At 38.3% G+C, this 26570-nt stretch overlaps 1 protein-coding gene across 6 annotated transcripts in view; it reads right to left on the minus strand.

The window, feature by feature from the left end:
- Positions 1 to 26570, minus strand: part of STXBP4 (syntaxin binding protein 4) — a 67399-nt gene that overhangs the window by 3377 nt on the left and 37452 nt on the right. For 4 of the 6 annotated variants that reach the window (XM_053960185.1, XM_053960184.1, XM_053960188.1 and 1 more), the window contains one exon: positions 12465 to 12522. In XM_053960185.1, the coding sequence (XP_053816160.1) occupies positions 12465 to 12522 (58 nt within the window). Of the gene's footprint in view, positions 1 to 10830; positions 10885 to 12464; positions 12523 to 26570 lie in introns of those variants that run through there. The other 2 variants (XM_053960186.1, XM_053960190.1) reach the window with 2 other exon arrangements.

A 26570-nucleotide genomic window follows, 5' to 3' on the forward strand; every position in this document is an offset into this window, starting at 1 on the left:
ATTAACACAGCAGGATATTAACATGGCCATCTCACTGGTTACAGCCTGAGGGAGGCAGGGTGGTCAAGAGGAAGTTAAGCAAATGAGAATCACATTGCAGAAACACACTCAGCTCTTTAGAACATGAACCCTGAAGTATCCAGGGCCAGGCTGGATGGAGCTTGGAGCAATCTGGGATAGTGGAAGGTGCCCCTGTCCATGGCAGGGGGTTGGAATGAGGGGGTATTTAAGGTCATTTCTACCCAAACAACTCCATGATTATTATTCTAGCATCATTAACTAATTCCTCTTCTTGCAGAAAGAATAATAAAAGAAATTATATTTTTTATATGTCCTCTAGCCCAAATTCTGGATGTGCTCCCACAGCCTTTACACACACAATAAAAGGGCATCAGTGCTGATTTTTAAGGTTTAAACCCTACACTTGACATGCAGGCTAAGCTGCTTTATAGTCTCTGGAAAGCTTCTGTGTGAACGGAAAGAGCCCAAGCAGGGCTCAGTAAGGACAGACACACGGACAGGTTTGGAGTCTGTGCTGAGAACACTGCACACCTTGTGAGTGGTGTGTGCATGTGAGCCATACTGTGTGTGGGCAACACACTGCCTCTTCTCCCTTCTGGAATAATTTGTTCTTGGGAAAGGAAATAGCTCCTTTTCACTTGGAAAAAAAATCTTGCTAATAAATTCACAGCTTTTATAGTAAAGTCAGTGCAAAGATTAATTTTGTAATATAAGCTCACTACAAGAACAAACTGAAAAATATTGTAGGTATAATAAATGCCATGAAGGACAAATGGCTCTTCTCACATGTCCTAACAGTGTCCCTAAAGCCCAGCTCTGTACCCACTTTCCAGGTGCATTGGTTTAATTAAATTTGAAGGAACTACTCTGGATTTACCTTTTCAAGTGAGAACAGGTTTTGTCTTTCTCTGTGTGAGAACACTCCCTTGAATAACTGATTACAGGAACAGATATATTGAAGTAGGAATTCGAGTCAATGTTCCACTACACTGAGTGATGGGTTTGAGATCACTGTTCTCATCATCATGATCATACTATTCACACCTCTCAGCTGAGTGCACTGAACTTAGAATCAGCTGGCTGTGATGAGGATGATACTGTTCACCAAAAGGTAAATTTAATCCTAATGTAAATCCCTCCTCTGAACAGGTAACCTGTGAATTCAGGCACTACTTCAACTGAGGCAACGCCTGAGCAAGGACCACACAAGGAAGACAAAGTGGAATATAAAGGCCATACCCTCTGTTCTCAAACATTAAAAAAAAAAAAAAAAAAAAAACCAAACCCCAAAGCTCAAGTTATGTGTAAAACCAATTCAGAAGTGCTCTTTTGGTGGGAGCAGGACTGGATAGGCTCCATTCCTTCTTTTGTTACAAAAATGTGCATTACTGGGGTTTTAGGATTGGTTTCACAGGAGTTAAAACAAAAGGAAAAATGAAAAACATGTTCCTACAGAAAATACACTGCAGCAGACAATGACCACTCTCAAGGACAGCAATTCTTTCATTCTAAGAAAGCAAATGTACTTTTTTTACTAGGAATAAGAGCAACTTGCCAAACATTTCCAATGTTTACCTTTAGAAAGTCAGGTGACAGCCAACATGAACATGAAAAGAATTGTTTTACAATGTTTTATGAGAGACTTGGTAATAAAGTCTGTGCAATCAAGAACACTGTTCCCATTATTCCACAACACAGGGAAATGTATGCATTCATATTTATATTATGACTATATTTACATTTGTAAATATACTCAAAAAATACCTTTGCTGCATATTTCTGCAATGTTTGCTATGTCTGGAAATGCCTTGTTTCCCAATTAAGATACTCAGTCAAAAGGTCTTAGTATTGGAGATGTGCTCCAAATTGAAGTCCCAGCATGTGATCTATTGGTATAACACACAAAACTTCTTCCAATACCTGGAGAATTACGGGAGCTGAATGAACTGGATTCCATCCATTCCACCTCTGCCAATGCAAGACTTATTGCCTCCAGCACTATTTTAAGTGTTTATAATGCTGACTTTTATCAAACCATTTTTGAATTTAAATAAGAACAAAATGATTTTAGAGTATTTTTCTTTTTCCCTTTACTTCCTTGTGTAGCATGCCCTGACCTGCTGTGTACCTGAAGCCTTGGCTCCATTTTCTTCTGAGCATGCAGCATCAACCCTGTGAAATGGGGGAGACTGCACAGGAGTAGAGAATTACATGGAAAGGCATCCACAGGTCTTTGACATATCCAATTAAAAATTCTTTGTAAAGTGTTTCTTCTTCAGAAGATTTTTCTCCTACATTCTCCAGGGCAGGAGACAAATGACAGCATGCCCAACTTCCTGCTACTGCTGTAAGAACTTCATTTTGCTCTCACACAAATTAAATGCACAAAATTCTCCAGATCTTTAACAGTGCAAAACTGTGGCACTGAAATCTAGGTTACCTTTCTCTGTATTTGATGGCATAAGACTGTTTCATCACTGGTAAGAAAGAAAAGAACCAGTTTTCATTAATTTTCAAGACACATGGGTCCAAGTTTTGCTCTGTTGTCAAGCTGCTGCTGCAAACACTTCTGGTTTGAACCCAGCTCCTTTCAACTTGCTCTAGACTTTATCCCACGGGTGATTCTCTTAAGACAGTTTGGTTTAAACCCTTTGCCAAAATCCTTCCTAGGAAAAGAGCTCTTATAAATAAACATTAAGTCAGATACCATGTCTCACATTGTAGACAGACACATACAATACGTGCAGATTATTTAGGTAGAGAATAAATGTATAAACCCTGCTGCTGTTTATTTTTAGCTCTGCAAAAGTGCTGTGACTAAAGAGCTTTGACATAATCAGTCCGAAGAGATAATCCCAGATTTACTGGTTTGGAGAACATTCTTCTATTAGAAATACATCCTCTCTGATTTGTGTGTTAGGGCCAGCAATAAAAGTGAGAGGGAATCCAAATCTGCCTCTAGGTTTTGCTTAACTGATGCAACTGATTTGAATATGAAAGGAATATTTGGAAAGCCAGCATTACAAAGTTTAAATGTACAACATTCTTCATTTGCAAATGTTCCTGTTCAAAAGTCTAATTTAACATTTTCAGAGCAATTAGCAACATTTAAAGATTTTCAGGTTTTCAAACAAATCACTGCTATCGGAGGGCAGCCAAATTTATTGCTAGAAAACAGAAACATTTGATCTGAAAATATGTCAGTAGATTAGTCTGCCTTTTTAACATTAGCAAACTGCAGGACAAATTTCAGAGCTTGGGAAAACAAAACATGAGAACAGAGGGATGTTTTGGCAAAGAAATAGTAGTGGATTATTTCAAACGCCATTATAATTACTCTCCTTATGGCTCTTCCTTCTTCACATGGAAAATTATTTCTTTTAAAACTACAGCCTCAGACAATCTTTTAAGAAAATAATAACTCAAAAATTCAGAGAAAAGCTAATGGAAAAAATATCTGCACATTTTTTTACATTTTAAGCATTATGAAGATGTATTTTTCACCTTAAATTGTGCTATCCAGCCAGGGCCAAAATCTGGAGCCTAACAGAGAACTGTGAAGTCTTGCAGACACCACAAGTGCTGTGGGTCTCAGTTCAGGATGTTGCCCTACAAACCTCACATGCATTATTTGAAGTTGTTTTTTTTCCCCATTTTGACAGCAGCTGACACCCACAACACCTGGCTCAATGTTTCAACTGCACCAGGGTTCCTGAGCTTTAAAAGGAGTCACCTTGTACAAGATGCATTTGTTTGAGATCAGTTCAGGCGAGGAGAAGCCACCTGAAGCAATTACTCAGTCAAACCCTCCCAATGAACAGGGACCATTACTCATTAGGGGCCAAAAAGGATTTAGCTGTATCTGAACTTAAAATGCCAAATTTTGGCCTCAGACGAGCCCTGTTCTTCTCTACCAAACTGAGCAGCATGGAAGATGAAAGTGAAACTCTGCTCCTGTAAAACAACACAAACCCCATGCTTTCCTCCTTAATGAGCATACCCCATAAACTAAATCCATGTAATCCATAGTAGTAATTTCACTAAACACTTAATCTGCCTTTGCTTTTTGATTTCCCAATCTTCACTAGCCCTTTAACATACAAGAGTGCTCAGCTGAAGAATACTGATGCTTGATGAAGCTGTTCCTGATCTCTGCACAAAACCTCTGCAAAGGCCTGGTGGCCCCCAGTGCTGCTGAGAGCCTGAAGCACTGCACACCCCGAGAGCTTCACCCTTTGGTGCTTTCACTGTTGCTATTGCAATAATCATTTAAAAATGCAGCAAACAGCACTGCTAGATGTAGATGCAATCAATTTGAAGGGGATATGCCTTACACTACCTAGAAATATATTCCACAGTGTGTTTGGTGCATTGCATGCATCTCCCAGTGGGAAGGGCTGGAGTTGCTGTGAGAGGAGTGTGTGCCATCTGCCAGAGGGCAGGGAACACCAACTCCTCATCCCCTCCTAACCCACTGGCATACAGGCCCTGGGCACTGCTGGCTTGGAGGCTAATGAGGGCCGGAAGTACAGGAAAATAAAGAACAATGCCTCTGAATGAAGATCCTGAAACTTAATCCTTCATGCAGAGGCTCTGCCATCCTCCCTGCTTGCTCTAGCCCAGGCTCTGTGTCACTCTGTGCTGGACTCCACACAGATTCACAAGATTTGCTGGAATTACTGCCTTTGGCTTTTGTTTTCAGGCCTTTCTGTTCCTGCTCCCCTTGTACTTGGGACAGCCCTTTGCTTTGCAAGGATCCTTTATCCCTTTCAAACCCACTGTCCCAAATTTCATACCTCAGAGAAGGCTCTCAGCTCTTATTCTCATGCTTCTCTAAAGCAACTCTCTTAAGCCATGATCAGAATTCCTTGGGCACGTTTGGAAATGTTGTATAATTAGAAGATATACAATCAAACACAGATTCTGCACAATAGTGGAGCTGTCTCAGCTTGCAGCAGCATCTTGAGGACCATCACATCCTGGCAGGGAAGGAGAATCACCCTTCCCTCTTAAAGCAGGTCACAATGCAGCAAGAGTTCCAGGGAGCTGCTGCTCCAGAAGGCAGTCCATGGGATCATGGCAATAGCTGGCCTTTAGTTACAGCCAGGCTCCCTCACATGCCTGTGGAGTTTAGATAAATACTGCAGTCTTTGGTAGGCAGGATGGCCAAAATGCTGGAGGTGGATCAATTCTGTTGCCCTCAAATCTCTACCTGCTTCTAAATCACTCTATTATTCTATTAAATATAATATGGACCTGCTGGTTCTGCACCTCAGACATTTTAGGAATGCACTCCTAACTTGAACTATTTCTCAGCTTTCCAGAGCCAGTGCTTTTAACACTTTGCTGCTGTCCCTTATGAATTTAAACTTGGTATTCATATTTTGTTTCTTCAGCTCTTGGAGGCAGCACACACCTGCAGAGCCAGCCAAGGTGTCTGTCGTGGCTGGAATCCCCTTTGGAAAGGCCAGTGGTTGGAAAGCAGATACTAAATGCTGTCAAGCACTGGAAAACTCTTGCTATTTTGAAGAGTAAATGCTGGGAGGATCTGCCAGCAATAACTTATTCTGATCTGTACCTAAAGCATTTTAATTTAGCGGGTAAGCAATTAGAACAAAATAAAACAACTGAGTGACATTGATGCAAGTATTATCTATCATTCAGTCAATCAATCAATCAATCCTGAGAGCATCTAAGGATGACAGTTACCATACACGAATCCTAAAGGCAGCCTGAGAAGAGTTTTTGCACTGCATTTATCAAGATAGGATCATCTGAATGGAAACATTCATTTTTTCTTTTTCCTTTTTTCTTAAAATTCATTTAAGCTTGTACCTTCTTACAAGACATTTCAAAAGGAACATACAACCTCTAATAGTACCCCAGGAGATGCTGGGAGGTCCTGGAAAATGTCAGTGACCTTAATTTTACTGGTGTAATAAGATCAAGAGCACTTGTCACCACATGGAGCTGTGTCCTGAGGCAACATAAATGTTTCTTGTATTTCCCTCCGGGATTGCAGATTTTGCTTGAGTATTATTTAAAGATTGAGGGATATAAAGTGAAACCCCAGAAGACAGTCTTGCTATTTATTTCTTGATTAAACCAATTAAGCCTTTGTCTACTCAGAAAAATCTATGAGCCATTTCAGAGGGCAGTAATCACTAGGAAGAAGATTTATCCAGCCAAATAGTGTGTGCTGCATCATTAAAAATTGTCAAGAATAAACAAATTGCCCGAACTAAAATAAAATCAGTAATAACAGCAGGATCTGAGCCAAGGCTGAATCAGAACTAAGGTTTGAGTGAAAGCACAGGCACTTCTCAGCTTGAAAGTACTACCTGAAATCTATCTCCCCCAGTATCAGCCAAGTGCTGTTCCTCTGGAAGTGCTGGTTCAATGAGTGCAGTTACTCACAGTCCTGTCTCCAAGTGAGCTGCATAAAAATTCTCGTGCTGTGTATTTGCAAATGCATCAGAGCACGTTCAAGGCTTTTGTTTAGACTCCTGCATTAAACTGACATGAACCTGGAGCAGTGATTTTGCTCCAGATGAAGCACATCCTAAAAAACCTTGCTGTGTGCTTTGATCTGCTACTGACGGCCCTCCCAAAACCCAGGGAGCAAAATAATTTCACCTTCTTCTGTTTTCTCACAGAAGAAATTTTAACAGATGCCTTCTGTGAAAGGCCAGAAGCTGGACAGAGTGTGCAGTATCTGTGGAAGCTGAAAGAATGTTTCTCCATTTTGGTTCTTGATATTAAAAAACAAACAACCTCACAGGAAAAAAAGATTGCCCAACCAAAAGCAGCTTAAGGTTTTAACATTCTTGTACTACAAGCTCATGTTATCATAAAATCCAATGCCAAGTTTCCTACTTCTACATCTGAGATTATTTTCCTTATAGTCATGCAAAATGATTTCAGTGAGAATCAGAGAAACTGAATTCCAAAAATCCAAGAGAAACATGTCAGGACTACCCAGATTCACATGGCTTCTTCAGAAGGTGTGTGAACTGATGCTGAGCTGATGGATGGAGACAGCTCTGGATCCTTGTACTTTAAACTGCAGTAATAGCAGATAGCACTTAGTGTCAGCCAGTTCTATTTAAGTATTTGCCACTTCTTGTGACTATATAACTATTCTTTATTTTCATTCAGGAGAATTAGAGGATGACCGGTAAAAGGAAGTATTTTCAAAAACAACCTCTTTTTTAAAATTAAATGTAAAATAGGAAAAGTCCAAATTTTAAGAGATGCAAAATAACTGCAGCTTTCTTTGAACTTGGTGGAACCAGCACTGCATGCCTCAAATTACCCATCCCTACCCACAAAACATCAGAGTTAAGATGGGGACACCTACAATGATGACTTGATAACTGCTAATTTTGATGCAAGTAACTTGCCTACTGCTTTACAAGGAGCTGGGAGCAGAGCTGGCACTGGATTCAGTCCGGGGGAATTTCAATTCCATGCTGAAATCAGTATGGCAGATCATGGGTTTTCTTAGTTTGCTGCTCTGAACTGACTGAAACCTAAGTGGAACATACAGAAATGTACTTCTACATAAGGTCTGCTATGATTTGAACTTAACTGATTTCTTCTACCAAGGGCCACAACCCTTGCTAGAGATAACGTGCAGATAAGCAGGATATTGTAATACACCAGAGTATTCAGGAATGAGCTGAACACACCTCAGTGTGTTGGGGTTCGCATTCTTCATTTATAAAGCAGCAGAAATGTGCAGAGAACATTTAGAAAAGGAACAAATTTATATTTTCAAGTTACCATGCACTAAGTAAAATCAATTGTGATTTATTTCCTTTCATGATGATACCTTTAACTCTACTGCTGTACAACATCAATGTTTATACTATAGAAGTTCTTCATCTATCACACATGCTCTGCTATTCTTAGCTCAGCTAAAATGATAAAGTTTCTATGAATGCCCAGTTTTCAGTAAAGTGAATGGTGTCTCTTGCCCAAGCAAGACCAAACAAAATAAAATTTTATAGTATCTAAGTACAAGATATCTGCTTTCCAAGTAGAAAACTGATTTGTTAGGCATGATTTAAAAATCCACTGGAACACATCATGTGTGGCTTTTATTAATCTGTATTTTCTAAGTATTGACTTTAGGGTTCTACTTAACCTGGAGCAAATTCTCCACTTTCCAATGGAGCATCTGAAGTACGCAATGCTTCCATGGGAAACTTCTGATTTTTAGATAAATTGCTGAAAGATAACACTAAACAATGCATTTCTGTTTCCTTTTTGTTGAAAGATAGAAAACATTGCAGGCCCTAATACATCTAAGGGGAAAGATCCCAAAAGTTTTAAAATATTTGATTTAAAATATTTGAATTTCTACTTGTCTTTTGTGAAAATTTAAGATAAGCATTCTTGAGGAAAATAGCTGTTAATGTAGAATATTTGAAATATAGTCCTATAAAAATGCTACAGAAACAATGTTTACAGGGGCAAAATTCACAGCTGGTCCTTACAAACTACATACATATGCAAGCAGTGGGTGGGAGTAGGAGGGAGCATAGCAAGGGCCTGCCTAATTTTAGGTGCCAGCCTTATGATACAGAGCTGCCATATGTTAAAGGTGAACACAGTGGGAGGATGGAAGAGATTAACTAGAATGGGTTTTCTGGGGAAAAATTAGTGTGTCCCAGCTATGGGGTTTTATGCTGTTCTTGTGTGATTTTAAACTATCAGGATGAAACCATTAATTAGCAGATACGGTGCCTCCCTGGGAGGGCAGTTCTGCACAGACTCTTTCTCCTATTTGAAAATCAAACCCAGAAATTCCTAATTCACAAAATCAGTTCAGTGGCAGAATGAATAGACACTGTTTGCACTGCTGGATTTTAGTGCTGGAGCATACAGCAAAAGTGAGATTTTGTTCTAGTGGTGGCTGGTTAGAACACTTTGTAAACTCATTTAACACCTGAACTAAACCTGGGCAAAACCAGCCACAAGAAAACTTTAAAAGTGAATAACATGGCCTTTCCCCTCTTTACAAAACTTTTTCCATCCTAATGCCTCCCAGCTGACTGTAAGTGCTCTCCCACTCATCTGGGTGTAGGTCATACTTTATGAGGGCTCATCAGCCCCTTTGTGTTTCTGGGACTTACAATGTCTGTTTGGGACAGAAACGTCTATTAGAAAATCAGTAAGTTAAATAATACCTTCATCAATCATCTCATAGTAAAAATAATTAACGAACCTTTTTACCTTATTATGTGGGGTCTCTTCAATGCACTGATCCTCCAAGTTCAAGACAGAGAATAGAAAAATGGGGGAGGACCCAGAGAGGGTCACCAAGATGATGAGAAGGTTGGAGAACTTGGCACATGAAGAAATGTTGAAGGAATTGGGTTTGTTCAGCCCACTCTTCTCACAGATGCTGGGCACAGTCAAGAAGCAATGAGCACAAGTTGCTTCAGGGGAAATTTTGTCTAGGTTTACAAAATATTCCTCACTGTGAGACCAACTAAATGTTGGAATGGGATACCCAGCCAGTATAAAAAGGATTGAGTTTCTAAATGTAAATTGGTGAGGAAACAGGCACCAGGGCTTTGTTTCTCTTGAAACAAAGCATGAATCTGGTGCCATGTGTGAATGACTGCTGGTATTGCTACATAAAAATACAAGTGTTTGTCCTCTCTGTTATTTTAAAGTACAAGTTATCTTAAAACATATCTGGGCCCAAATTCCACCTTTACTGCCTGGCAGGAGGGAAGTTACATTTGAAATGAAGCTGATCCCTATCTACTGTTGAATTTTTTTGTCCTTCTGATAACTGTTATTTTATTTTAGTAAGACACTTGAACTTGCTTTTTCCCTAGTGCACCCTGAGCTGTAACTCAGAGAAGCTTCCATTCCAGTTTGCTATTCCATGGTAAAGCTGTAGAAATGAGCTTAATGCCCAGCCCAGGCTCAGGTCAGTTTTAGCAGTCTAAAGGGTGGTTTCTCACACTTGCAGCACTGACTAGTCCTGGCAATCTGGCTGATTGAAAATAATTTACTGAGGCTGAAATGATTTGCTGGATAAAAGTGGTGATTTCTAAAGTTTTCCTGAAGTCAAGATTCATGGACAAGATTCAGCTTTCTCTGGTAAGTACAGGGAGCTGCTCAGCCCCATGCAAATGTTTTATTCATGTCAATTATTCACATAAGTGGGTTTCACTTTAGTGTGTAACACAAGCCAGCTGGTTTGCTTCTTTTAAACTCTGATTTCTCATGCACCTCATATTGCTACACCCCTTCAGAGATATTTATGGAAATTTCACAGCAAGCTGTCTCAAGCTTATGTGCTATTAAGATTCCTTTCTGGGTGTTTACTGCATTAGATTTATAATGTATAGATTTATGGACTCAGCTACTTGACGGCCCAATAAAGCACGTTGGAACTGAAGGCAACTGCTAATTAAAATAATATTTGTTTGTATATTTGTATACAGGGAAGTGGGCTAGTGTTGAAATACTCTTAAGCCCCTCATGGCTTTTGCTGGGCTAAAAATGAATGAAAGGATTCTAAAGTAGAATAAAAGGATTGACATTCACAGCCAAAGAGAACAAGAAGGTTACAGCATTAGTACCAGGGGTGTGAAGTATCAACTATTCCTACAGGAAAGGATCAGCTGGTAGGATGGCCCCTCAAGCTACATTCCTTCTAGAAAAAGGATATTTTCAGTGCTGGTTTTCACCCTGAAATCTCCACCATTTGGTGTTAGAAACAAGGTACTGTGCAAGCCGTGCTCCTTGCTCCAAACAGTTGACAGCTGATTTCATATACATTACACAGTGTAGTAAGAGGTATGGATTGCCAGGCATGCAAACAGCCTGGCTTACACTCTGCAAAGGCATTTGGAAACAGTGATGAAAGCAAAACAAGGAAATAGTTAAAAATAATATTAATTACCATGATGTGTTATTGAAATGCTCAGTTAATTCCATTCTAATGAGCTGCATTAAGAATTCTAACACCACTTCAGTGTGGTGACTCCACTCAGAAGAAGATTTTAGCCAGTGGTCATAAAGGGTGATTTCCCTTCTCTGCCATTAAATGGATAAATTTTCCTTGCCTTCCCTCCTCACAAAGACTGACAGGCAGATTTTTTGAGGACAATAGAAAACCCGGGCACTGTCACCAGAAGCAAATGAAAGAGAGTCACTAACAGTGAGATCTACAAAAAGTCCTGAAAAAGCTTTTTCATGTGAACTCCTGAGTTCCAATCTGTACTTTCAGCAACTGGGGATAAGATGCTTTCTTCTGATGCTTTCTGCAAATTAGGCTTGCACCACCTAGAGTAGCTGAGATTCTACTGTTGCTAATAAGGACCTGCTTGTCACATCTGCAATGGTTCAGCATCCAAGTGCAGAGCTCAGAAAGAAATGTCTGCACGTATCCAGCAAATTCAGCTTTCTGCTGAGCCACTGAGATACACAACTATGAGAAACACAGGAACAAACCCAAAAATACCCCGGGGGCGATGCTTCAAGAATGTGTAATTTCTTCTGTTCTGATTCTAAATTTTATTTGCTATTATTGATAATACAATCTTCAAGCTCAGTTTACAGTCACACAGGTCCAAACCCATAGTATTACCCAGAAAAGAGTGCAGCATCCACCTTAACTTCCCAACTGTCCTATCATGGCTCCCTGCATGAACAGAGAGCCCAAGGGAACAGTGCTCTATTTTAACAGTTGCTCTTGTATTTATTTCCATTGCTATGAAACTGGCTTTTAATTCACTTTCATTTCCTAAGCTATTTTTCTACAATTTTTTTTTGTATAAATCTCATGTAGTAACCTACATTTGTCTGAAAATAAAAGGCACCCTTTGATTAGAGCTGGAATGCAGGATCATATACAGTGTGTTTGGAAACCTCTGCAGAAAAAAACATGTCTGCTTTAATACATCTCGCTCGAGGCAGCGTGGGGTGAGGCAAGGACAACTGAGCAGTGTGCTTGAAAAAAACAGGAAAAAAACCCCCTGCTTTTCTTGGCCAGTTAATGCATCAACTTCAGTGTTATTTACGTGACTTTTGGAAGAGTTTGGGATAAAAGTAATTTATTTGCTGCTCTTTCTCTCTTTTAAGAGACTGCAGAATTCCACCTGCAAAACTGTGTTTCTGGCACCTATAAGAATTAGACACTGTGGAAATTTCAGCAGCTAGAATATTACTATTAACTAGATCATTATATATACGGAATGGGAAGTGAATTATATTTTTCACCATTTCCTTCAATCTTTCAGAGGAATAATTAAAAAAACCCTATTATATAAATTAATGTTCACTACATTCTAGAAAAAACAAGAGCATTCAGTGCAATATGCAATAAATTTTTCTATTAATTCTAGGACTGAAAATGTGTTTAGTTTGATGTGCTTCTATTTCAACTCTGACCCTTTTTTCCCAGAATTACTCACTTGATAAAATATTTGATTCCATCAGCTGTATAAGCTTCTTCCCATCCATAAGGCAGACCTAAAAGGAGATAAATAAGAAGTCTCTGAAAACTCAAGTGACACAGAGAACATAGTTTTGAGATAGTGTAAGTTACAATGCTGTCATTTCAAACAATGTCATAAAAAGATTATAAATCAATTCCTACTTTTGTAACAGATTAATAATAGAAACAATACAATTTAACAAATACTTGCTGTGCCACCAAGCTACTAGCTTTGATGATTTGATTATACATTTATTACCAGATAATAATTTTTGGTAAGTATAATTTGATGACACTTCTATTACTAGAATGATGAGAAATACTTCTAGTAGGGTACTATTCTATATTCTTTTAAAAATTAAATTGTCCTAGAAATTCTTTACCTTTTTAATAACTATTTGTTCAAAACTAACTCTTTGTAGGGTTTGAAATGTGCTGGAGAAAGAAGCATCAGTCCCTGTGTAAAAATGCTCCTGCTTTTGTGACACTGTACAGTAAAGTACATAATGGCAATTGCAAGGCCCTGAAAAACTGTGGGTCTTTTGAGAGTAGAAATATATATTAAATTTAAATATGCAAGAAAAATTCTGCTGGAAGTGTTTTGCCTGAAATTCATCTCGAAATGTTAGTGTCTTAGGAGTTAAACTATTTTTGTTCAAGTCCCAGTGTATCTCAAAGACCAGCTCATTAGAACCATCTGTGAGCCTGCTTTTGGTTTAAAACTTTTATTTGGAAAATGTGCTGGACTGCACGCACCATCTGAGCTTTGAAAGCTGCCTCCTCCCAAGGACTGCCCTAAGTGCACATGTTTATTTTTTTTAATTTCTTTTTTAAAAGGCTGATTTTCTTCTGCTGTCACACCTTTGTCCATAGCGTGGTTCTTCTTAAAAGTCTGGAGAGGGGTAACTTCAGTTCTCCAGTATAAACAGAGTTCATGACAGCTACTGAATCAGGATTGGGCACACTGGAGCTGGTACAAACCTCCTGGGAAGGAATTACACCTGTAGGCACCCAGCGAGGAGCAACAAGGAACCAAATCTCCAGAACTCAGGAAGGGAACTTGAGAACTGGGAACTAGAACAGCACTGTGATCGGTCAGTACAGCTTGAAAAAGAAAAAACTCATTGGACTGATCTTCTTTTTTCCTATCAGTTTTACCCCCATTAGACACTTATCTCAGGCTTCTTCCCATTTTCAGTTTAGAACAGATCTATACAATCTGTTCCTCAAAACACACTACCCACTACCTTTCAAAGAGAATAATCCACAGCTACTTCCCTTTAAACACAAAGTAGCTGCTGCACAGCAGCTCTTAGGCTCTGACTCCATTATGAAGGGAGGAAGAAAAGGATGTTTTAAGCTATAAATATGCTAGACATGGACACTGGTTCTTCCTTCGTCTCCCATGAAAGATGGGACCTTAATTCAGCATGGGTATTTTCTGATTATTTAAATGGCAATGGGATTCATCCCTCCATCTGCCCTGGCCTTTCCTTTTTCCTGCATGAAACATGCATGTCCAAATAAATGACAAGGGATTTGCTCAATTACGAGTGAAAGCCCAGCATCTGCTCTGTGGATCCCCTACATCAACTGTTTCATTTATCACTGATAATTGCACTTTTTTCCACTGGTAATTTGATTAAAATTATGGCCTTTTTTTTCCTCTTCTAAATGAAGAACTGTACATAGGTAGCAATAACTGATACTCTGTATTCTTCCCTTGCTCACTGAAGACTTTGCTTTTCAACTACACTGAAGACATTTGTCACCTAGAAATGAAACTCTGGAAATATCTCCAGCGCTTTATTTGCCTTTTTGACTTTGTATACATTAGATTGTGTATCCTGTCCATTCTTTATATGCTTCCACATTCCACCTACATCTACAGGTTTTTTAATGCTTTTATTTTCCAAATTTTTTACTTGCTCTCCACTAGGTTTTTAGTGCTGTTCTCTTTATTGCTTTCTTTCCCTTTCAGATTTGTACTTCTATTTCTTGTATTTCCCCTGGTAGCTAGGAAGCTTTCATGTTTTGCATTGTATTTCCCCAGACATCATCTCCACTTCCTCCAAGCTCACTGTCGCCATGAATCATTCATAAGTTGATCTACTTCCTCCTGTTTTATTTTTTCACACCCTCTAGGGTCAAATTTGTTGTTTGTTCCTGCCCTTGCTTTGAAAGGCTGCTAAGCTCTCACCTGGAGTAAACGGGAGGTAAATGAGCTGAAAAAGTCAGAAAAACAGTCTGAAATATACAGGATTTAGCCTACATAAACTCCAGCAATCTCAGATTTCCTGCATATTTATAATTTCTAGTGTGAACTGCTACAGTCTCCTTGATGAATCTTCATAAATAATATATTTGGCTTCAGTTGTCTGCATAGATCATCTTAAGAAATCACAGATTAACAGTATTTAAAAACTAGTTCATTTCAGCAGAAAATAGAGGGCTTCTTGCTATTCAAATACTTGTGACTATTTACCTTCTGCAAGGTAAAGAAAAGGTAAAACTGCAAAAGTAATTGTGCATGCAAAAGGAAGAGCAGCCTCCTGAGAGAGAGCACTTTAGTCAAAATACACAATAACCTACCAGCATTTTGTTCTGAGTGTGTGCATTTAATTAGGGTTCATGCCAAAGAAATGTCTGTAATTCTCCGTGACAAACACAACCAAGGAACCATTCGCTGTTGTTTGTGCCCCAGCCGGGCAGGGTCCCTGGGGACTGCTCCTCCTTCCCTGAGCTGCCTGCTGGGACCACCACTGCTCTGCAGTTATATAAAGCTGAGAGGAAATGAAGCCCTCGGGCAAACAGAACCTTCCTGATCCCTGATAAGTGTGGAGCTCATCGATCTTTATCACCTCCCTGGCTTAGCAGCACAAAAACTGCACCAGCACTGACACTGTGGGTCCCAGAAAAAAAATGAGATGAGCATCAGCCCGAATTATAAACCTGTAGGAAGTGACAGACACGGAGGACTTTGCCTGCAGCTCCCAAGAGAGAATATGTGTGCTCTCCCTCAGGAACACTGCACATGGCATGATCCTTCATGTCTCTAAAGGAAAAAGAGGGAAATACAGGTATTAGGGGCAAAGCCTCATTTTCCTGGGCAGTTATCAAACCTAGAAACTGCACTAATGTAGTTGGGTGATTTTTTTTCCCCCCTAAATAATCTAGCAAAAATTATTAAAGCAAAAGATACGTAGAGATCAGCAGATGAAAGTACTAAAGCAGATACGACAGCAGAACATTCAGCTGACTCAAAACTGCAATCCTGACATCAAAATACTGCAGTCCATAAATGCTCTATTTTGCTTAATTTTTGACAAAATTACTCAAAGGAAATGAAGGATTTAGAGCCTATAGTAAGAATCGCTAAAAAAAATGCACTGTGCACTAGGATTCTATCTAGATTTGCCCTGTTGAGATGCTTCAAGGTAAGTATGCCCATAAGTGCTTTCTTTTGGCACTGGGGCCAGAGTTTAAAACTCTCCTTCCATTACAGCAGGCACCAAACAGCACTGATGAATCTGGAAGGAGTGCTTAGGGACAACTGCCTCCCAGGGGTGCTAATCTCACCCTAAGTGATCTTCTGTGAAACACAAACTAATTTCCAGCATTGTTCACACCTTTGTCATCCACCATTAAAAGGGTCTCTGGCTGTATTCCCTTCCTGCTATGGGTAAACAGTCAGTATTTGGAATTAATATAAATTTTAAGGGATGTAGTACCTATCTGCAATGCTAAAGCCACATTGTACACATATTCTGTATCACAATGAACCATTCTTTGAACAACAACAGAAACAAGGATGTCTTTGTTACATATCCTTTTATGACTTTTCCAGTTGTACATATCTTTTTTACATACTAGAGTATGGGCCAGCTCATACCCTTTATTTATCTTCTGATAATTTATTTGTATTTAGTATCAGAGACTCAAAAATTATGGGTTTTTTTAAGAAACAGGAATTACCTGTTAAAAGGATTTCTGATATAGAAGATTTACTAAAGGACATTAAAACCAGTCTTCTCTGTCACTTGATAAATGTGGTGATCTCTTTTCAACAGCCATCAATTTCAGCTCTTATCAACATTTAAACCTTCCTCCAGTGGCTTCAATAATTAAGGAAAAGGTGTAAATTAAGATCCCTAATGCCTTTTGCTCTTCTCTTCTGAGCTATTTAAGCAATGCAAGGAGGATGGAGCTGAAGGTCTGATTTGTTGGTTCTAAGTGGCCTGGTTTTGGACTCCTGAGTGCTACTGGAATATGGGCATATCCTAGAGATGACACCAGAGGTATCATGGTGTGAGACTAGCAGAGGGACTCCTCTATGACATATGTAATTTGACACAACTAAAGCAAAAATCTACAGAAAAATATCCACTCTCGCTTGTCCAGAGTGTTCAGAAGGCTGCAGGCACAAAATGGACTTTTATATTTTGAGGCTATCAAAAATATATGCTGTTTCTTATAAATAATATTCCTGCTTTTTGTGAATTAAATTATAAACACTCAGGTTCCAGAAAACAGCTTTCAGAAGTGAATATGCACTTCTGGCATTTGCTTGTGTGTCACTTTAGATCATTTCAAGTGCTCTTCTCAAAACCAAATATGTTTCCTTTCATAAATAATACTCTGCTGAGGGGACATTCCATTCCTTTTTTTTTTCACGTATCAAATTCCATTTTAAAGAATTTGTTCTTTTCTTTTGTTGTTGGTCACTTAATAAAACAAAGATGACTCAGTAGTCTTCTAGAGGAGACATCTGGGAAATAGTAGCAACTGAAACTTCTGCTGATTTGCACTATGGTTGGCAGATTGGCTTGTCTCCCTTCAGTCTGTTCCTAGAAACCAGACTTCAGGAACAGTATTTGTCTTACTGTGGACATTCAGGGCATGGTGAAGGATGAACTTGTGTTTTTCCACTGTCTATTAATTATAACATATTGACCCATCTATGTGGGCAAACTCATTAATCTTGGATTAAAACAACTACAACATAAAATTGAGAATGAGTTGTTAAATAGCTTGTGTTTCACACTGAAGGATTATATGTACAACTTTTAGATCTTTTTGGTAATTCTGAAATGACAAACTGTTATAAATGTCTTTCTTCTATTCTAATACTTCTCTGTGAAAAGCTTGGTACAGTTAATTAGAAACAGTTTGAATACAAGAGCAATTGCAATTTATGAACAATGACCAGTCAACTGACTAAAATGTAAGGAAATAAGAATGACCTCAAACAGCACATGTGGTCAGACATTAGTACATATATTTTCCTCTCCTACCTAACAATGAAGGAAATCCAAAGTCAGAACAAACTCTACTAAATGTGAAGTTCTTCAGAAATGAGTGAGAGCTACAGTCACCTGAGCAATGAGGTTCCTGCTCTGTCTTTAAGAAGGATAAAGAATTACCTTTATAACTGTACCTTTTCAGAAGCTTAATACTGGAAATGCAACAGGGAAAAAAAAAAAAAAACAACAAAGTACATATTTTTCAGAGAAAGACTAATTATCTACTTTCACAAAACTCTTAGGTGCTGTAGGTTCCAAGCAATTTGGACTGTTAAAAAGATAAGAAGCAAACAGAGGTACCAATGCTGATTTAAACTTGTGCAGGAGATTATTAGTAGTCAAAACAATACAAAATAATCACCTCTTGGAAAAAAAAGTAATTCTTTAGCAACTTGGATCAAAAAACCCAAGCTTATTTCAATATGCTTCTAATCAGCTAGCTTCCAAAGTCTTTTCACATCACACATTTGATACTCAGATGTTCAAAAAAGGGATTTTGAGGAGGCCAAGATACCATGAAGCTGCTTGTCCCCTCAGTATTATCACATTTCAGTCATGGGTGCAATACATTTGTTAATGCATTAGCTCAGGAGAACATAAAACTTCAAAAGTGAGGGATAGTGGATGCTGGGAGGGATTTCAGACCAGCTTCTTCTGACCAAACACTGGATTTTGCATAATCTACTGGCTCTTACTATTTGCTTTAAAAAATGCATTTAACATACTGATTATCTGACACTGATTTTTGTACTTTTCACCTACACTGCTTCTTTCTAAAATGCTACTGGCTGTCCAGTGAAAATACAAAAGGATGCAATGATCAACCACTCCAAATTATTTGGCTTGCTGTGGTCAAGAATCTCTTAATAAGGTGGAGGTGATACAGAAAAATCAGAAAACTGCAGAAAGCAGAAATCCACCTCTTTCACAGAAAAGGCTGCAAAGAAAAAGAAATCATACCAGTGTTCCATATCCTCCAGTGGCTCCCATCTGTTTTGCTTGCCAAGTTAAAGATGTTTTGTTTTATTTTGGTGTTAAAGAGTCTCAATTAGTGACACAGTGAGAGAAATGAACCCGAGGATCACAGGGCTGGGTAGTGCTCCCTGCTAAGGTTGAAAAATGGTAAACCATTTGTTCCCCATTACATTTTTCTCAGCCCCTTCCAGTTTTTTTAAAAAAATATTCCTTTCTATGAATGAATTGCAAGCTTTTTTTTGCAGTTTCCCACTATTGATTGTTAACATGATGCTGTCCATTTGGGATGAGTCAAGAATGCATTATTGCTTCCATGCTGACTGAACACAGTGCAAGTTACAAAGTAATTTTTGAGGAATATTTGCATAATTTAAATTGAAATTAATTTTGTTTATACCTATGACTCTTCAACTGCTGAAGAGAACACAGGGAACACATAATTAATTCTTAAATTAGAGAAACAGTCCTTCACTAGGGAATTTTACACCAATGCCACATAGGCTAAAAAAAGTTAAATTCATGGAAATACTCTCTGGGGAACATTCTTGTTCTGAATTGGTACAAGCCTCTTTCAGATTAAAAAGAACCTGGAATAACCCATTCTTATTCCAGAAATTCAAGGCTCTGCACACAGGGCATTCACCACCAGGACCACGTAATTAGGAATAGCCTGGAATACCTCACTGTATGTCCAAAGAAACAATTTCTTTTTCCCCAGTTTCCCTCTTGCTCCCTTGAGTCCTCTGTTCCGGAATTCACCCATCTCCTTTCCTTACTGGATCAGCTGCTCTTGTCAGCATCTATTGTGCTACCCACCCACTTCCATCACTGTCAGCTCCCATTGCTCACTGACGCATGTGATCGTTAAATGCAAGTTTAATTAGAAAGCATTCATTGGTAACAAATTAAAATGACTGCCTAAAATTAGAATTGAGCAGAAATTGTCTGAGATTTATAAAGCAATAGTATTACATGACATGCCTTTCTTGCTAAGTAATATCTCACTTTTTTTGCACTGATGATGAAATTAAACTGCAGAAGGAGCTGGCATGAACTACCTACAATTGAGAGACAGAACCACTCTCTGCTCAGCTCATCTCACAGCAAGGACTGACCAAAGCAATATATTTTCCTTTTGAAGCAAGAAATGTAAGAATACATCAACTCAAGACATCCTTTTAGCATGATATAAAAAAGTCTGTAGCTACAAATAGGTAAAAGAAGGGATTTTAGAAATAATTTGAAATATTTTATAAATAATGTTAAAAGTTCATAAAATCTAAGATAGATTTCCTTTTTTGTTATAAATCTGAAGAGGGGGGTAAAAAAAATCACGAAGTGCCTCCATTTAGCATACTGAACTTTACCTGAAGTGTAGAGGTAAAATTTACAGTGAAAGGAAATTTCTGTTACCAAACACAATACCCACAGCAATCACTAATGCAAGGCAAAACTCTCCCTCAACTCCAAGTTAATGATCCATATGCCTCATTCCATGAGGTAACACATCTAGTGTGAGCCATACATACATTTTGTACCTCCTTTAGGTCTCCTTTACAAGCACCAAGTAATTACATTTTCCTCTAGCAAATTCTCCTTAAAACGCACTTTTAAAAAAGTTTCCTCTCTCATTCTTGGCAATCAACTTGTGCTTCTCTCCATTTAAATGAACACACTTGTGTGCGGTATATGTCTGAGGAACTCTGCTGGCCCTCAGCTTCTCACTCCTACCTACTGAGGAGAAGTGAAAAAATGTGACAACTGCAGGAGCTGACAGCAAAGCCTACAAGCCCTCTGAGACAAGATGAGCCCTGACAGCTTCAGCACACACTGATTCCCAACAAAGGGAATGCTGCTCATCCCCCTTCCCCTTGTCAGCATGAATCCAGATCGCTCAGGATGCTCAAAGAAAATGAACTCAGCACTGCCTGCCAAAAGCACACACAGTGCTTTGGATCAGCTCCACTGCAATGGTCACTTTGGTTTTGGTCACCTTCAATGATGACACAGGTGCTCGCTGACACCCAGACCCACAGGGAGACACAGGGGTATCCACCTCTCCCCACAGCCAGCTGGCTGAATCTGAGCTGTCCCTGCCAGTCCAAAAAGAAGGATGTCACACTTGGATCTGGGACTGACTCTTCAAGGATAAATTCCTGTCTCACCAGGCTATTTTCTGGCTTTCAGACACTGATCTGGGGCTGAGAGAATTCCTGCCTCCCCTGGGTATTTTCTGCAGCTTGAGAACAATTTGCATCTCCGTGCCACAGAATTTCAAAGTTTATTTCCTCCCCTATGTCAAAACACCATGCTATAATGAAGGATTAATATATCAAAATTCTAAGCATTATGTCAACAGAAATTAATAGAGAGGCAGTTTAGGAAGTATTTATCATCCAGTGAAATTGCTGAATCTGGAGAGTTTTGGCTTCAGTCTCCATAGTTACCAAGAGCAAATACAACTTGTATGAGAAGAGGCACAAAGTCAACTGATTTTTTCATAGAGGGGTCACAGTCTGAATGAAACAAGTCCATAGACTTTTAATGAAGTTTTTTTTTTTCAGAGATTAAAAATGCTGGAAATTATCCTAATGAGACTGCACTAATCTTGTTAGGTCATCTGTATTTTAAGATATTATTATATCACTTGTTTTTCATTATTAAAATGTTTTGATTTGGAAGTCAGGACAGGCAATGCCTATTCAAAAGCTGACTCATCTTTTCTCATTAAAGGTAAGTGAATGGAGAGAGAATAATTTGCTTTTCTAGCAGCAACAACAGAGTTCTGAAATCTAGGTCACATTAAAGAACTGTCTTGAAATACATCTTTAGACACTGAATTGTGTTTTTCCTTGCTGTGAAACATGGGGATTAACAAGAATATTCAATCACCAATAAATCAGCATGCAACTTGTTCATAACTGATATTTAAATGTATTTTCTGATTTGATCAGGGTCTAAAATTATTCTGTCCTTATTAGTGCCAGCTTTTCTGGCTTCTCTGCTTGTCCATAATTACTGTAATGTTCTGATTCTTGGACACCAAATTAAATAAGCAGGGTCTAGTGCCTGGGCCCTGTAACAACACCCCCAAGAAAGGCCAGTTAGGTGAAAAGAACGTCATTCCTCACTCACACTCAACAAAACATGGGCTTAGTCCAAGGAAGGGGAGTTTGGGGATAATTCAGGATTTAAAACCCGTTGGTAAAAGGACCTTTCTTTGAAATGCCATTGAAAAACAAGATTAGAATTTTGTAAGGGCTTGACTAACTGCATCAAATGTCTGAAATAAAGAGGGTGCAGCTGAATAAAGATAACAACAAAGTGTTGTATTCAAGGTGTGGATAATCAGCTGCCCAGATGGAAGTGGGCACACCCAGATGCCTTTGGCTCTGGGAGTAGAAGAAAGTCCAAACTTCACAGGAATGGTAACATGGAGCTACTGGGGAAAGGAAGCACCATTTGGGACCTGGTGTGAGTTCATATTGAAGCAAAAAAGGTTATTCAATTTTTGTCTCCTGCAGGAAGCTCTCAAGTACAGAACTCAATACAACTTTGATGAATTGGAGAGAAGTCAGAGAAATACAAAGGTAAGGAAGTGGCCAGGAGAGATGTGGTGTAGAGAAAAAAATCAGCAAACTGGTGTCATTCATTTGGGGGAACAGCAAACAGGGTGGAGATGCTACACGGTCTTCAAATATTTTAAATGCTGCCACTAGAGGAAGTAGTGTGGTCAAGACAAGTAGTAACAGGCTTTAACTAGAGTGAGGAGGATTTAAGCCAAAGGAAAAGTTATCTGGTGGCAAAGATAATTAAGGATAGCAACAGCTGACCCACAGAAGCAGTGGGATATGCTAGACAAATACATGTTTGCTTGAGCTAATAATAATTTGTGTTGCTGGAGGCACATGGATACACAGTCTAATTGCTGCAGGTCCTCCCCAGATAAATATTTTCTGATGCCTTGCTGGCAAACTACCAAGTGCTACTTTTCTACACTTTTGTGTAATTCACATTATATGCACACATTTGTTCTGCTCATCATTTGCAAGGCGTTTTTATGTCTTGTTTTCATGGATGTCATACATTTCAATTATATTATGCACTGAAAAACTCCTTTCTTGTCTCCTATAAAGTATTTCTTGTAAACCCAAGGCAATCCTGGCTAGAGAAACAAGAGTTTAGGGAATGTTTTTAAGGCTTGTCAGCCAGCACCTGTATTCACACCCCAACATTAACACTAAAACCAAACAAAACAATAAAACCACAGCCAAAGGTGAAACAGCAAAAGGGTTTTTTTTTTTGTCTTGTTTTCTTTTTTTTTCTTTTTGGTTATTCTTTATTGTTTTTTCTATTATATTTTTTTATTAGTCTTGATTTGGCTGCACAGGCATAACTTACTTCTGTAACATTATAGGCACTGCTTTTAAGTACAGATAAGCACTTAAATATAACTATTTCATCAGTGATCATGCTTACAGCTTAGCAGCCTCACTTTTTTTTTTTTTTTTTGGAGTCAGGGATCACCACCCAACATCAAAACCTCTCCCAGATTATCATAATAAGTCTTGCAATTGAAAAGAATATAAGTGTCCAGGTTCTGCACACAAGCTGTAAATCAGTCATGAGACTTTTGCAGCTCAGTGGCTGATGACCAAGTACAGCCTGGAAACCACAGCTCTAAGTCTAAATCACCTAAAAATATGTGGATAACTATGCATTACAAAATTATTGTGGATCCAGCACACAGCACTGACCCTTTGCATCAGACCTACAGTACTGAACTGCAGCATTTATGATAAAGAAGGCAAGAAACCCAACTCAGTAAAACGTTCTCAGAAAACTCAAAGGGAGCCTATGGCTGTCTGTGCTTCCTCATCAGCCATTCCTTTCCTAATAAAGATTTCCAGGTCAGACAGTGCAAAGGTGCTCCCTGACACCGTTTCATAGTCCAGGCATTTCTGTTCAATGAAAAGTCACTGCATAAACATCACACACAGTAATGATAAACCAGAAGCAAAGAATTTTTACAAGTCACTAATAAACCTGGCAGTTACCAAAGGCTGCTGGGAAATAGAATCTCCAGTGTAATACTGAATTCTAGTAATTGTAGGATACTGTCCAGGAGGAAAAAAAAAGCTGCTTTCAGGATTTCCTATCAGTAAGACACTTACTCAGAAAAAAATGTAAGTATTAAATTCAGAAAACTTTTGTTAAATCTTTGATTTTTTTGTTGTGCTTACCTATGAATGAGCAAGTCAGCTGCTTCATGACTCAAATTCCTTTTTAAAACTGGGGTAATAATTTTAATCAAGGTGTAGGGAACACATCAATAAAGCAGTTTGTATCAGATTTACAGACCGGAGAGAGAATGGACTTGTCTCAGAGGTCTAGTGCTTCCTTTTCTGATTAATTTTAATGCACACTCAATTTCATTTATATCAGAATTATTTTCAATACTGTACAGTATTACATTTCTTAATTGGAACATTTATTTTCTGTTGCAATGGAACATATTCAAATTCTTGGACAGATTTTCTTTTTGAAATTACAGTTCTATGAACACTGTCAGAATTACAACTCTTCATTTTTTTTTTTTTTACCAGGCAGGCAAAATCAGACATTTAAATGATTTCCTGAAAATTAAAAGTCTTGCTGCAAGTAAACATCTGCAGAAAAAAGCTTTCGCATTCTTGACTGCATCCTCGTAAAATGATATTAAATATGATTGGATTTTTTTTTCTGAGGATTACAGAAGCCATTTTCTTGTTATGCAAATCTGAATTTTAATTTTTATGAAAGTACATAAGTTGTTCACCTTTGGGTTTCTTACTGTGATCTGATTTGCAATGTATCTAAAGAGTTGCAGAAAATTTTTAATGAAAAATTCCCATTTTCAAAATAAGGCAAAAATTTAACAAGGTCTGTAATACAATGTGAAACAGATCCTCTTCTCATCTTGTATATATCTGATATTTATTGTAAAAGTTAAAATAATGTAATTCTGAGATTTATATATTTTCCTTTTAATGTCAACTCAAGATTCAACAGCAAAAAGTTCATTGAATAACCTAATATTATTATTTTTGACAAAAATGAAACTATCTTCCCATTAATTATTTTTGTTTAGAGGGGAAAAAAAAATCAACCTTCAGGGATTAGCAAAATTGTGACATTTTCCTTTGAATGAAACAGTTGATAAATTCTCTTTTGGAAAAACTCACTTCTTTTGTTGTTGTTAAAAGTTTCAAAGGAATAATGCATATTAATGTCACCAAATTGATATTTTCTAGTGGAAGTACTGTCTCAGCTAATGTTTAGCTGACAAACACAAGCTTTTTACCTTTAAAGCACACAGCAGTGATATTAATTCTTTTGCTAGCAAAAACTATTAAAAAGGGAGCTGTACAGCTGTGTTCAGGATATACTCTGTATAATTCATCAGGTCTCTTCTATTTCTGATTTCAGTAATTCACTGAAATATTTATGGCCTTGCCAGAACAATGAATACACAGAGTTATCTCTTTAGTTATCATTATGCTGCTCCTTCCCAGGCAGCTCTTCCAGTGAGGAAGGAACGGTACAGTTCTAGTTCATCAGCTGAAAGAATGTCAGAGGTATTCCCTCAATGCACACTCCTCCCACAAACTGGACCTTGCAGGAAATAATAAAAATTGCCTAATACTAAAAGTACAAGAAGATACAGCATCTTTAATATCAGAAGCCAAACTAACAGAAGTTAACCAGGACATGCCTGTCCATGCCAAAGTTACAGACGGATTTTGATGTACAGACAAAAGGTAAAAAGGGGAGGGGGAACAGCTGATGTTCTGGCTGATGAACTACAGCCAATTACCTGCACAAAGTTACAGCACTGCTGTGTTCATAAAATACAAGATTCAAGAACAAAATAGCAAAAATGTATAAATAAATAATGTATAATAAATGTAGAAATAAATAGCATTTATTCTGTAGTAATAAACACACGAGGCCTGCAATACACAAAAGAAATATGAATATTTAACAATACTGGTCCTTTTCAAAATAGCAAAATTGTTATTTATGAAGCCTTGCTATAGCTTAGTTATATGTGAAGCCTTGTTACTCTATAGCTTAGTTCCACCCACACTGTGAAAAGAACAGGAAAGGATAACTGACACTTTCCTGACTATGGAATGGTTTTGGCATTTGAACACAATATAGTTGAAAATTCCCTAAACTGAAGAAATGGATAGATCCAATATTTCAGCTTTTCATGTCAAAGATGTAAGGCATTGCCCAAAAATCAAAAGCAATTTAACCATCAAGAGAACAAGCACTAATGGATGCTGAGCAGCGGGACTTTCTATTACCTTCTTTTATCTAGTCAGCGTTCAAGGAAAATGAATATAAGATCCAGGCAACTAAACATCTACCTGTAGGATCTTCAAAATCAAATGCATAGTGACTGGCAAGATCAACATCAGTAAATTAAGTAGGAGTTTTGGAATCTGTATTAATTTGGAGATCATTTGAGTGGAACTTCAGCGCGATTGCTGTGTGTCAGAGCCCAGGCTGAGAGCGCATTACAGGAACATGATGGGATAAAGTATCTCAAAATTCAGTGCTTGAGTTCCCAGTGAGTGGAGAACCTGGCTTCAGAGCACTTCCTGGATGTGGATGGTTGGGATTGTGTGAATTACAGCAAGATTGTATTTTTGGACAGAAGTGTCAGAGGCAGAGGGAGGAAACGGGCAGCCAAAATACTTGAAAGCTGTGTTATATGAGTGCCCATTTCGGAATGCTGATTGCCTGCTCTTTGATGA

Source organism: Vidua chalybeata, chromosome 19 (genome assembly GCF_026979565.1).
Source record: "Vidua chalybeata isolate OUT-0048 chromosome 19, bVidCha1 merged haplotype, whole genome shotgun sequence".
Classification (NCBI taxonomy): Eukaryota; Metazoa; Chordata; class Aves; order Passeriformes; family Viduidae; genus Vidua; species Vidua chalybeata.